Source organism: Scardinius erythrophthalmus, assembly GCF_964197995.2.
Source record: "Scardinius erythrophthalmus genome assembly, chromosome: 6".
Classification (NCBI taxonomy): Eukaryota; Metazoa; Chordata; class Actinopteri; order Cypriniformes; family Leuciscidae; genus Scardinius; species Scardinius erythrophthalmus.
In genome coordinates, this window is record NC_138226.1 from 8550781 (window position 1) to 8564910 (window position 14130).

The 14130-nt window shown below is 39.2% G+C and overlaps 1 protein-coding gene across 1 annotated transcript in view; it reads left to right on the forward strand.

The window, feature by feature from the left end:
• Positions 1-14130, forward strand: part of ttn.1 (titin, tandem duplicate 1) — a 137637-nt gene that overhangs the window by 9022 nt on the left and 114485 nt on the right. The window contains exons 19-38 of the mRNA XM_081368711.1: positions 25-1727; positions 1824-2105; positions 2210-2476; positions 2607-2879; positions 2989-3252; positions 3349-3609; positions 3724-3984; positions 4082-4345; positions 4442-4702; positions 4800-5060; positions 5151-5411; positions 5494-5635; positions 5946-6114; positions 6208-6436; positions 8576-8860; positions 8965-9090; positions 9207-9395; positions 9964-10443; positions 10740-11234; positions 11567-11611. Coding sequence (XP_081224837.1) covers positions 25-1727; positions 1824-2105; positions 2210-2476; positions 2607-2879; positions 2989-3252; positions 3349-3609; positions 3724-3984; positions 4082-4345; positions 4442-4702; positions 4800-5060; positions 5151-5411; positions 5494-5635; positions 5946-6114; positions 6208-6436; positions 8576-8860; positions 8965-9090; positions 9207-9395; positions 9964-10443; positions 10740-11234; positions 11567-11611 — 6518 coding nt within the window. The remainder of the gene's footprint in view (positions 1-24; positions 1728-1823; positions 2106-2209; positions 2477-2606; positions 2880-2988; positions 3253-3348; positions 3610-3723; positions 3985-4081; positions 4346-4441; positions 4703-4799; positions 5061-5150; positions 5412-5493; positions 5636-5945; positions 6115-6207; positions 6437-8575; positions 8861-8964; positions 9091-9206; positions 9396-9963; positions 10444-10739; positions 11235-11566; positions 11612-14130) is intronic.

Sequence of the window (14130 nt, forward strand, 5' to 3'; positions counted from 1 at the left end):
TAACTGAACTTATTTGTTTATTAGGATTGAGGGTGGTAAAGGACAAGCTCATTTCAAGATTCCATCAAGTACAGGATCTGATAGTGCATGGTACACTGCTACAGCTATCAACAAAGCTGGCAGAGATACCACACGTTGCAGAGTTAATATTGAGGTGGATGCAGTACAGCCTCAGCCTGAGAAAAAGCTTGTAATTCCCAAGGGAACCTACAAGGCCAAAGAAATTGCTGCACCGGAGTTAGAGCCACTGCATCTTCGTTATGGTCAGGAACAATGGGAAGATGGTGACCTCTACGATAAGGAGAAGCAACAGAAGCCTCACTTCAAAAAGAAGCTTACCTCAGTCAGGCTGAAGCGATTTGGACCTGCACACTTTGAGTGCAGACTGACCCCTATTGGTGACCCGACTATGAATGTTGAGTGGCTGCATGATGGCAAGCCATTGGCAGCTGCTAACAGACTACGCATGGTCAATGAGTTTGGCTACTGCAGTCTTGACTATGAAGCTGCTTATTCCAGAGATAGTGGTGTCATTACATGCAGAGCCACCAACAAGTTTGGAGTTGACCAGACCTCTGCTACACTAATTGTTAAAGATGAGAAAAGCCTTGTTGAGGAAACACAGTTGCCAGAGGGAAGGCGAGGTCAAATAATAGATGAAATAGAGCGTATTGGCCATGAGGGTGGCCCCTCTGGAGTTACCGGAGATGATAACTTTGAGAAGACTAAGCCAGAGATTGTGCTACTTCCAGAGCCAGTAAGAGTTATGGAGGGCGAATCAGCCAAATTCCGCTGTAGGGTGACAGGCTACCCTACCCCAAAAGTCAACTGGTACCTCAATGGACTGCTCATCCGCAAGAGTAAAAGATTTAGACTTCTGTTTGATGGTATTCACTACTTGGAAATCGTAGACACCAAGTCATATGATTCAGGTGATGTCAAAGTTGTGGCTGAAAACCCTGAAGGTGTTACCGAGCATCTTGTGAAATTTGAGATTCAGCAAAAGGAGGACTTCAGGTCAATCCTGCGCCGTGCTCCTGAGATCAAGGCACCTGCTCCTGCACCATCACAAGAGCATGGTAGAGTCTCATTTGAGGTTGTCAAAGCAGAGAAACCATCTGTAACCTCTAAAGAACCCAAGGAGGTGGTTAAGCTGAGGAAAACCGAGAGAGTGATCCATGAGAAATCAACAGAAGAAACAGAGGAACTGAGATGCAAATTCAAGCGTAGGACCCAGGAAGGCTACTATGAAGCAATAACTGCCGTAGATCTGAAGTCCCGCAAGAAGGATGAGTCTTATGAGGGTATGCTAAAGAAGAGGAAAGAAGAACTTCTTCATCACACCAAAGAACTAGGGCCTGATGCTGAGAAGAAAAAAGAAGAGGAGGGTAAACTCACCATTCCCAAAGTTAAGCCAGAGAAAATTGTGCTCTCTCCAAGCATGGAGGCTCCAAAGATCATCGAACGGATCCAGAGCCAGACAGTTGCCCTGGGAGATGAAGTACACTTCCGTTGTAGAGTCACCGGTAAACCAGACCCAGAATGTCAGTGGTTCAAGAATGGTATCTTATTGGAGAAGTCAGACCGGGTTTACTGGTATTGGCCAGAAGACCATGTCTGTGAATTAGTGATAAAAAATGTCTTAGCTGAGGACTCAGCAAGTGTAATGGTCAAAGCCATGAACATTGCTGGAGAGACCTCAAGCCATGCTTTCCTGCTGGTTCAAGGTAAAAATAAAATCCTACTAGTTGCTGTTTGTATATTATCAGTACCATAAATGGTAAAAGTTATCTTGAGTCATTGTTCTTTCACTTTTCTTTCAGGCAAACAAGTAGTCTCTTTTACACAACTTCTAGAAGATCAGTATGCTAAAGAGAAGGACACCATGATGACCTTTGAATGTGAGACGAATGAGCCATTTGTTAAGGTCAAGTGGATGAAGAGCAATGCAGAAATTTTCTCAGGGGACAAATACAGAATGCACTCTGACAGAAAGGTGCACTTCCTGTCAGTGCTGATGATTTCTATGAAGGACGAAGCTGAGTACAGTTGTGTGGTTGTTGACGATGACCACATAAGAACCAGCGCCTCACTTTATGTTGAAGGTTAGTACAACATTTACAACAGTTTTATCTTCTCATCCAACTGTGTTTAATAGATTTGAGCATTTAATTATTTGGTGAAATGTACAATTTGATGTCTTATACAGGTGCACCACTTGAAATTGTAAAGAACCTTGAGAATACAGAAGTACCTGAGACATACTCTGGAGAGTTTGAGTGTATTTTGTCCCGTGAGGATGCTGATGGCACCTGGTATTTTGAGAACAAAGAAATCACTCCTAGCCTTAAATATGTTGTGTCTGCACGTCGTGGTCGTCATAGTCTTGCTGTGAAAGATGTTAAGAAGGAGGACCAAGGAAAATACACTTTCAAAGTGGGAGATCTTAAGACAAGTGCCTCCCTTAAGATGAAAGGTGATAATGAGTAAACTAGGATTAAATTATTTAAAAGTGCTTTTTATAAGCTGTGAACTTTTATATTAAAACTCATTTTAATTGTCTGCTAGAAGTAAAAGTCATTTAAATCATTTCTGGTTCACTCTAGTGCGTCCTGTGACTCTGATGCAAGGTCTTTCTGACCTGACAATCTGTGAGGGTGATATTGCCCAACTTGAGGTGCGATTCTCTCAGGAGAATGTGGAGGGCTCATGGATGATGAATGGTCAAGCCATCTCTGCTTCCAATAAGATTCACATGGTCGTTGACAAATTCACCCATAAGCTTCTCATTGAGGACGCCAGTAAGGGTGATGCAGGAATGTACTCCTTTGTTGTTCCTGCTCAGGACATTTCTACAAAGGGAAAGCTAACAGTTCAAAGTAAGTCATCTTATTAGCCATAAATTAATGTTCAGTGAGTTCTCAAACATTGATTTCCATTTTCATGAGAAAAGAGTCTGTTTTATCAATCATTTTGTTTCTTTTCCAGCTATTGGCTTCTTGACACCATTAAAAGACGTTTCCACAGTAGAAGGCACTAAAGCTGTCCTTGAGGCTAAAATCTCTGCTCCTGATATAAATGCAGTAAAATGGTTCCAAAATGACAAGCTGGTGACAGCAAGTGATAGAGTCCAGATGGTTGTCAAAGGATCCAAACAGAGACTGGCAATTAACAGGACCTATGCATCAGATGAAGGACAATATAAACTGATTGCTGGCAAAGTAGACTCAACCTGTAAACTTTCTGTCCAGCGTGAGTGTCACTCAAAATTGTTCCAATATATTTCTTTCCTGTTTTAATTGTTTTAAAAGAGTCGATAATGATGCCATTGTTCATTGTGTTTTATAGCTGTATCTATTGTTAAGCACATGGAGGACTGCGTTTGCACAGAGACCCAGAATGTCAACTTTGAAGTGGAGGTATCTCATCCTGGCATTGATGCTCTCTGGACTTTCAAGGGTCAACCTTTAAAAGCAGGTCCAAAGTACAAGATTGAGGGCAAAGGTACACACTATAGCCTCACTGTTTTGAATGCCATGAAGGATGAGGAAGGAGAGTACATGTTTATGGCTGGTGAGAAGGAATCTAGAGCAAAGCTTATTGTATCAGGTACGTAGACATTCAAATTGTTTTTAAAATATAAGTACCTACTGTTTTGCCATGCACAAAGTGGGAATCATGTCATGTGTCTGAGTTGTTGCATTTTGTTTATTTCTCCACTAGGTGGTGCTATAAACAGGCCACTCCATGATTTGACCGTAGCAGAATCCCAAACTGCTGTGCTGGAGTGTGAAGTTGCTAACCCTGTTACAGAAGGCAAATGGCTCAAAGATGGCCACCCCATTGACTTCAGTGATAATATCATAAGTGAAAATAATGGTGCTGTTAGACGCCTTGTCATCTGCATCACCAGGCCACAGGATGTTGGAGAGTACACCTACCAGGTGGCAAACTCCAAGACATCTGGCAACTTGAAGGTTGAAGGTAAATTTTGTGTCGCTAGATTAGTTTACTGCAAATTATGTTATCTATAATAAATTAGAAGTTATTTATATGTATTTTCTTACTTTTTTTATCCAAGCTGTTAAAATCAGGAAGACAATGAAGAACCAAACCGTTACTGAGACCCAGGAGGCAGTATTCAGTCTTGAACTCACCCATTTCGATGTGAAAGGATCCCAGTGGATCAAGAATGGTGTTGAGATTCATCCAAGTGATAAATTTGAGATAACAGTTGATGGCATGGTTCACACGCTGAAAATCAAGAACTGCAACTCCCAAGATGAATCAGTCTATGGTTTCAAACTTGGAAAACTCTCTGCTAATGCCAGACTAAATGTTGAAAGTATGTTTTTATGTTTTTAATTATCTAAGTATACAGTTATTTAAATCTGTCTGCTGTTATAGGATGTATTTCAATACCTTTAAATCTCTTTTATAGCTATCAAAATTGTGAAAAAGCCAAAGGATGTGACATCACTGCTGGGGGCAACTGCCTCATTTGAGCTGAGTTTGTCCCATGATGACATTCCAGTTAAGTGGATGTTCAATAATCAGGAGCTCGAGGCGAGTTCAAATATTAAAATTCTGTCTGAGCGGAAAGCCCACAAACTTGTCATTCAGAGTGTTGAAGGTCACTTGGCAGGTGAATACATTGCTGTGGTCGGGCATCTGCACTGCAGTGCTCATCTTCATGTTGAATGTAAGTATCTGAAGATTTTTTTTAATAGTGTTCAACTTAAATGTGCAAATTTGGCATTCTAAATATGTTTTAACTTTCATATATTGCATATATTCAGACTTGAGAGTCACAAAACCTCTGAAGAACATTGAGGTTCCAGAGACCCATGTGGCCACGTTCGAGTGTGAAGTTTCACATTTCAATGTTCCATCCACCTGGCTGAAAAATGGAGTTGAGATTGAGATGAGCGAGAAGTTTGGAATTGTGGTGCAGGGCAAACTTCATCAGCTGAAAGTCATAAATGCCAGCCAGGAGGACATTTCAGAATACACATTTGTGTGTGGAAATGACAAAGTCTCTGCCACCCTGACTGTAAAACGTGAGTAATTTGTATGCTGTCTGTAAACTTAAAAGAAATATAAAGTTACTATAAACAGCATATTCACAAATGCAATTTCAAATCTTTCAGCAATTCTGATCACATCCATGCTTCAGGACATCAATGCTAAAGAAAAAGACACTGTTACATTTGAGGTGACCGTCAGCTTTGAAGGCATCACCTACAAATGGCTGAAGAATGGAGTAGAAATAAGATCCAGTGATAGATGCCAAACTCGCAGCAAACAGTTCACCCACTCTCTCACTATCCGAAATGTTCACTTTGGGGATGGTGGAGAGTACAAGTTTGTGGCTGGATCTGCTGAAACATCTGCAAAACTCTTTGTTGATGGTTAGTTTAGTTTTTCTATTGACAGCTGCCTTTATGATTATATAACCTAGTAGATTGGCTAACAAAAATCTGTGTTCTCCAGCTCGTGTGATTGAATTCACCAAGCACATTAAAGATATAAAGGTAACTGAGAAGAAGAAGACTATATTTGAATGTGAGCTCTCTGAACCCAACGTCCCTGTGATGTGGATGAAGGATGGGCAGGAGCTTGAGTTGTCTGACAGGTATGGCTTCAGATTTAATGCAATTTACACTGCAGATAAATTAACTGCAAAAACAAGAAAAAAAAAGTAATATCATTAATCATATTATTAAGACTTGTGTAAATAATACATTTAATTTCTTTTTGATAGATTAATGCTTAAAACAAAGGATGTATAATAATAGTCTAAATATATCATGCACTTTTGCTTCTTAAGTACCTTTATCTTGTTCTAAGGATGTTTAAATATTTTTTTATAATAATTTATTTTTTATTTTTTTGCAGTCTAAAGATCTCTACTGTGTTCATAATATGTTACTTCCTCGTTTTAGGTTCAAAGCCACCACTGACAAATTCCTGCAGCGTTTGATGATCCAGACAGTTCGCATGTCTGATGCCGGAGAGTTCTCTGTGGTTGCTGGTGCAAGTGTTTCCAAGGCAAACCTCATAGTGGAGGGCAAGGATGTCCACATCTCTGAGCCTGCTGAGAAGGACATCACTGTAACTATCCTTTGTCTTATTACAGGCACATGTTAAAACATTACCATGTGTCATGGTGAAATCACTTTTTTTCCTCTTTTTCATGCTTTTCAGGTGGTTGAGAAAAAGAGGGCTACATTTGAGTTTGAAGTTAATGAGGATGAAATTGAAGGTCGCTGGCTGAAAAATGGTGTTGAAATTCAATCTTTTGAGGAGCGCTTTAACTATGTGACAGTTAGAAAGACACACCGCTTGACAATCACTGAGACTTACAGAAGTGATGCTGGAGAATATACATTCATAGCAGGAAAGAACAGGAGCACAGTCAATCTACATGTCCAGAGTGAGTGTACAGTTCAGATATCTATAAATATATTTAAATAAATGACAGAATATCAACCAAAAAATCCAGAAAAAAAACAAAAACATTACAGGTTATACATTTATTTGCATTTCAGTAAGTGAAATATGTATGTGATCCCCAAGCAAAACATGACTTAGTACTTGATGGAGAAACCCTTGATGGCAAGCATAGAAGACGTTTTTGTCAACTTGTAGTTGGTCACCCGGTTGACACGCATCTCAGGAGGGATTTAGGTCCACTCCTCTTTACAGATCCTCTCTAAATCCTTAAAGGAGAACTCCGGTCAATTTTAACATTGAGCTCATTTTTTTGTACATTTGGAGTGCTGTCAATACAGAGAACAACGACAAAAATCGGTGTTGCCTACACCGAGTTATTCTATTTTTAAAATTTGCACCCTATTGACTTCAACGGGGCAAGTAGTAAGCCTGCTTTTTAGCCTCTTAACATCCTTGATGTGTCATTACAAGTGCACAGAAAATGTGAGTGATTCCTTCCGAGTGAAAAATTGACTTAGATGTTAGAGATATTAATAAAAATGAAGTTAATTCAGCCAGCGCTCATACCTCTGTTTACATCCTGTTTTCGGTGGAAGGCCATAGTAATCGATTGTCGAGTTCACGCGCGTGATCATAGGCACTAAACCTATGCGCGTGAACTCGACAATCGATTACTATGGCCTTCCACCGAAAACAGGATGCAAACAGAGGTATGAGCGCTGGCTGAATTAACTTCATTTTTATTAATATCTCTAACATCTACTGCAGTCAGATTCACCCGTGTTCACTCGGAAGGAATCACTCACATTTTCTGTGCACTTGTAATGACACTTAAAGGATGTTAAGAGGCTAAAAAGCAGGCTTGCTACTTGCCCCATTGAAGTCAATAGGGTGCAAATTTTAAAAATAGAATAACTCGGTGTAGGCAACACCGATTTTTGTCGTTGTTCTCTGTATTGACAGCACTCCAAATGTACAAAAAAAATAGCTCAATGTTAAAATTGACCGGAGTTCTCCTTTAAGGTTTCTTGGCTGTCGCTTTTCAGCTTCCTCCACAGATTTACTATATGATTAAAGGGATAGTTCACCCAAAAATGAAAATTAGCCCATGATTTACTCACCCTGAAGCCATCCTAGGTGTTTATGACATTCTTCTTTTAGACGAATACAATCGGAGTTATATAAAAAAATGTCCTGGCTCTTCTAAGCGTTATAATGGGAGTCAATGGGTATATATTTTTGGAAGTCCATCAAAGCGCATCCATCCGTGATAGAAGTGCTCGAAACGACGAGCACTTTTATCACGGATGGATGCAGCCATTTTGGCTTACTTTTGTGTTTGTTTTGTTCTTTTTTGACAGTCTATGGTTTTTGCCCGTTCAAGTGTGGAAGACAACTCAATGCGGCAGTGCGCTGTCTGTGTGTGTGTGTGTGTGTCTGTCACACAGACACTAGATTCACAGACGCGCGTCAGTTCAGATTTAAGTTCTTATTTTTTTAGTTTAATCGCCCTTGAATGAATGATAGTGTGATCATATACTGTAACATATCCTAGCTTTTTACAGAAAATATTCAGATGTAACCCCCTTTGTTATTGTTAACATTTTAGGGGATCAAATACTTATTTCACTCGATCAAATGCTAATCAATTTATAACCTTTATATAGGCTAATGTGTTTTTTCCCTTTATTTTTTGTTAAAATAAACCTATCATAAAAATGATAGACCACTTCTATGTAAGTGGGCAAACTTACAAAATCAGCAGGGGGTCAAATAATTATTTTCCCCACAGTATATAAATATTGTGGAAGCCTTTTTTTTTTCATTTTTTTTTTTTTTAAAGAAAAACAAATCTGAAATATATATATTTTTTTGTAACAATGGAAAAGTCTTTACTGTCACTTTTCATCAATTTAATGCATTGTCACCCAAACTATTGTACGGAAGTGGGTATATCCAATACTTCAGAATAAGTAAACTAAACTAAATCAGAATATATGTCTTCAACTCTTTCTGTCCATTGCATACCAGTATATTCCAAGTGCATTGAGCCACTACATTAAAGTGTGATTTGTGAAGCTGATTGTCTTGGCCTAACATGTGTCTTGATTTAATTCAGTCCCTGAGCCTCCTCAGATCATCAGGCACATGCAGCCCCTGTCTGTTGAGGCTGGCAAACCTGCACGCTTCTCTGTGGAGGTGACAGGAATTCCTCAGCCTCAGGTGTCCTGGTACAAGAACTCTCAGGCCCTGTCTTCTGGGTTCAAGTGTAAGTTCCTGAGGGAGGGAAATGAGCACATATTGTTGCTCATTGAAGTCTTCCCAGAGGATGCAGCTCAGTACAACTGTGAAGCTAAGAATGACTATGGAGTAGCCACAAGTTCTGCGTCACTTAATGTGGAAGGTAAGCTTATTTTGAGACTGTTATTTAAAACCAATATTAGATACTGGTTTAAAACTCTTTCATATAACCAATATTTTTAACACAAACATAAATTCTGTGAACAGTTTCGGAAGTGGTTTCTCCAGACACTGTGGCCCCAGTGTCTCCACCAGTAATTATTACCTCGCTGCAAGGTACCTCTGCTGAAGAGGGAGAATCAGCCAGATTCCAGTGCCGTGTTGCTGGAGATGGTAAGGATCAACCCTGTGCATTAAACAACTGTGGATCATAGAATATTTTTTCAATTTTTAATTAGCATATATAATTTCCTTTGTGGAGTTAATAAGCATGCGTTTGATGTGTGCAGATCTGAAGATTACCTGGTACTGTAGAGATAAGGAAATTGTGAAGTCTGACAACTTCAGAATGTCTCAGTTTGATGATATCTGCCAGCTCGAGATCACCAGAGCATATGCTCCAGATGCAGGAGAATACACATGTGTTGCACGCAATTCTGGAGGAATGGTCTCTTGCTCTGCAGTTTTGACGGTCAATGGTATGTGCAAACCTTTTAAGTTCCTTGTCTTCTCTCAAGACTATCCTTTTCTTGTTGAGCAACCTGACATTTGTTTTTGGTTTGTCTTTTTTAGCATGCTCCATTGCTTAATACAGGTTTTAGATGTCATGCATGATGGTCAGATCATTAACTTTAAATACACTTCGGACAATCTTGGCATAATGCATTTCTATGACCTTACCGAGACCAGGCCCCATTATTCTTTACTGTGCATGTGAAAAGCACTGTTTTCCAAATAAATTCATTGATCCATCAGGCACAATATAGAAGAAACATTAAAAGATACAAATTGCATCACCTCTTTCTCATTATTGAGAAACCTAACCGCAGACCATTAATAACTTTATTTTCAAAGAATAGGTTTCTTTTCACACAAAAAACAGCACATTTTGCTTGTTATCATCCTCATGGATTTTGAGAACTCATCTATGGAATTCTACCATCTCTCACTACCTTTACCCTACAGTGATGATGATCTATTATTTATAAACTTTAAATGGCAATTTGACATTTACAAATGTCTAATGTTATTCTTTTTATCGCTCAGATCTCAGTGTGAGAACAGTAGGTAGGCAAAGTGTTTCGAGCACCGGAATGACTCATTCGGAGATGGTCACCTCCCAGACCATGAGTGAGACTCATTGTTCCACTATGCAAACTTTTGAAAGCATTTCTACGGTGATGATGTCCACAACATCTGTTAAAAGCATAGAGGTCCAACAAGTTACCTCTGTGGAAGAATATTCTACAAGCCCCGTTTTGACCCAGAAAATGAGTGATGTAATTGTTGGCCTGGGTGATGTGGCTCAGTTCAACTGTTCCTTCAGTGGACAGCCATTTACTGAAATTGTATGGGATCATAACGGAAGGACAATCACAAATACAGAAAGGGTGCAGTGTGTACATCAAGGCAAGCTCATTTCTCTCATGGTACTCAATGTCCATCTTGGGGACCAGGGACATTACTGCTGTACTGTTAAAAATAGAAATGGCGAGAATCGAACGTCTGCACAGCTCACAGTCGAAGGTGGTTATAGTTTTTTTTGTCTTTGATGCTCATTTCCTCCCATCTGCTTCCTGCTGGTGTTTTTTGTTAATCTAAAATTGTTTCATGTGGCTATAACCAACTTTAATTTTTAATTGAATTTACAATGTAATATCCCATGTAATCTATTTTAATACTTTAAATAGTTTGATCTTTCACATGCCTGGCCTAACATCATCCTCCATCTTACTAACTTTTTTGTTCTTATCAATGCTAAAATATCTTGCTGAATTACTGAATAATCCCTAATAAATTTCCCTAACTTTATTCTCACTCAGCTAAAGAAGCGAATCCCAAAGAAACCCCCGTACCCTCCGATTCTATCAGTAAATCTTCTAAAACTGAAAATGAGTCAAGTAAAAAGGGCACTGACCAAGAAAATCAGGAGTCCCTGCAGAATTTTGGAGCCCTGACAACAAAGTGGCAGATAAGCCGACATTACAATCCTGATGTTATCCCTTTGTTGGAGCGTGACATATATGATGCAATTCAGCCAGAGTTCCTTGTGAAACTGTCCCCAGAATTCCTTGCCAAACAAAGGGAGAGTATTTCTCTTTATTATGTAATCAAAGGAAGCCCCTCTCCATTCGTTGTATGGCTACAAAACCAGTTGAATGTTGAAGAGCCAAGGTCATACTCCTTGAAACATGATGGGCCCTTGTGCTACTTAAATGTAAAGAATATCGGTTCTGAGCAAGGGGGCACACATTCTTGCAAAGTTATCAATGCTGCAGGAGACAAAACATGCAGCACTCATCTCAGAGTGAAGACAGGTTGGCATTTGCATGCTTTGGTCTTTACCACCTTTTATGTTAGCCCTGGGCACACTTTTTATTTACTCATATGTCCACTCTTATAAATAGAATGACAGAAAAAAGAGAATGTGACGTCTTAAAAAAGGGAAAAAAATCACAACATGCAAATGTTGTTTCTAAAAGAGTCTGACAGATACTGCAGTGGACACCTGTCATGGGTGCTCTACAAGGGAGATTTGGTCCATTTTCATTATGTTTGAAGGAGAAAATGTTTTTTTTTTTTTATAATAAGAAAACACTGCACAGAAACTTTGCTGTCACATATCTAATATTTGTTTGTGTTTTCACAGTGTCTAAAGTGGATGAGGAGGCCAGTTATGAAGAAAAAGCAAAAGGTAAATGAATAAATACAAATTATGGTGACTTGTTAGCTTTTGTTTACTTCATTTAATTTTGTTGTGAGGCTTTTATTTATTTTTGCTCTTTATACTTTTGTAAAACTTTTTTTTAAAATGTAAATTTAGCATTTATAATGAAAATGCATTTTTTTCCCTCCACTAACAGAGTGTTTTATTTATGTATTTTGTAGATATTATGATATATATTATGACAAATACCATTATCATTTTTTATTCAGTGTTTTCTACCTCGACTATATCAACTGAGGAGGACTCTTGCGCAACAAGTCTTCATTTAAAAGAAAAAAGCAAAACGTTTGAACTCCAGCCAGAGTCTAAATTACTTTCAGAGTCATTAGTGAAAAAGCCAGAAAAGCCAGTTTTTGTAACCAAATTCTCATCAGCAATTGCAACTGTTGGAAACACAGCTAAGTTTACTGTGATTGTGTCTGGATTTCCTAAGCCAATTATTCAGTGGTACCACAATGACCAATTAATAAAGTCCTCATCTTTTTATACATTAGTACAAGAGAAGGAAGAACACACTCTTGTCATAACTAAAATTACCAAAGAGTTGGAGGGAGAGTATTCATGCACAGCGAGTAACCGATTTGGCAAGTCAACATGTACTTCCTATCTTCATGTTAAGGTGAAGGACACAAAGAAACAAGAAGAGACCATTGGGCAGCCTCCATATTTTGTCAAAGCAATTGAGCATGTGCAGTGCGCAGTTGGGAGCCATGCTCTCCTTGAATACACTGTAACAGGAGTTCCACTTCCTGATGTTCAGTGGTATAGAGGTAGCAATCATTTGCAACCTAGCAAATACTGCATCATTGTGAACAACAAAGACGGGTCTGGCTATTTAAAGATATTGGGCATTCAACAAAGCGACAGTAGTCTTTACTCTTGTAAGGCATCTAATCCTTTTGGAGAAACTTCTTGCAGCGCAGAACTCATTGTATTCTTAAGGACTGTTTCAGCATCTGAAGCCACCGAGTCACATAGTGTCAGCCGTCCGGAACAAGTAAGAACTAGCCTTCAGCAGGAACACCAGATGGCTTGCACCATTGCCACAAAAGACAGACAAACTATTACAAATGAGCAGATAGATACTTTGCATGTTATAGATGTATCTACAGCCACTATTCAAATGGAGCAGGTAACTCACCAAGCTGCATTATTGCAGTCTCATGATGTACAGGAGAGAGTAAAAGTTGCCCCTGCCCAGGCAAACCCAGTGGTGGCAACTCCTCTGAAACAGCTGCATATGGCTGCAATGATCTCTGCTGTACAAGAAAATCAAGGCTTTAGTGAGCAGCACTGTGATCAAATTGTTAGTCCAGAAGTCAGAGAGCTTGAATTTAGTTTTGAGGTGCCCTCAAAACTTATGTCTGTCATTTCAGAAAGTACTATTCCTCTTAGCATAGTGAAAGCTGAGGATTTGATAAAAAGTGAAACAGAAAAGATGCACACAACTTTAGCACCAAAGGTTATTGTTAGTAGTCATCAAGTTGAAATGAAGCTGCCAATTCTACGAGAGGAATGCACAACAATTAAAAGCCCTGAAGAGATGAAAAGCTACAAAGTTACCGAAGGGGTTAAGTTATTGTATACTGCAACATCATCAGAAAATGTAGCACTTACAGAATGTCATGCTTCAGAGCTAGCAACTGTTGAGTCCATTGAATGTTTAACAGAAGAGGAACGAGCCAAACCAGTGCTTACGTCAGTTAGTGAAACTGAGCACACTCTTTTAAAAGAAAAACCCATTGGAATGCATAGACCAGTTGAGGAAACTGCTCAGCTCTCTAAAGATCAAATATTAAAATCAGCCCTGATTACTGAAGAAAAGAACAAGCTTCAAGCTGACAAAACCACTGGAATACCTGTCCTGGAGCATCCTTCTTCAGTCCATTCACAGAAGGAAAAGGATCAAGTGCTTAATTTACAACTTATCAGTGACCAAGAAACTCTTCTGTCTGAAGTCAGATTTACTTGTGAGAAGCCAGATTTGGAACTGGCAGATGTCAGAAAAATGCCAGTTCTTTTACACACAGTTTCATCTGATGACCAGAAAACAGTTTTCTATGAACAAGCAACACAGTGTGCATCCAAGGATACCACTATGGTTGTAAAGCCTAGTTTAGAGGTTCCTGCCCAATTACATCTCCACTCGGTGCAGTCGAAAACCTCTTTGTGTAAAGAAGGGTTAGTTTCAGATGAAAAACCAGATGAACAGAAAGCCACCCAGAGACAAGAAAAAGACCGTAAATTTGTAGCCACTAAAGAAGAACGAGTAGAACTAACATCAGATTATGCAGAAGGTCTTGATGTGACAGTAGAAGGTCTTAAGATTGAGCTCAAAACAGAAGCCAGACCTTTGAGTGTTCTTCCGGTAGTCTCACAGCCTGTTCCACTTCCTAAGGAAAGGCCTATTGCAAGTGAGGTCAAGTCACAAAGTGCAATTTTGCAGAAAGAGGACTGGTCGAATAACATGCATGCAGCGTCAGTGT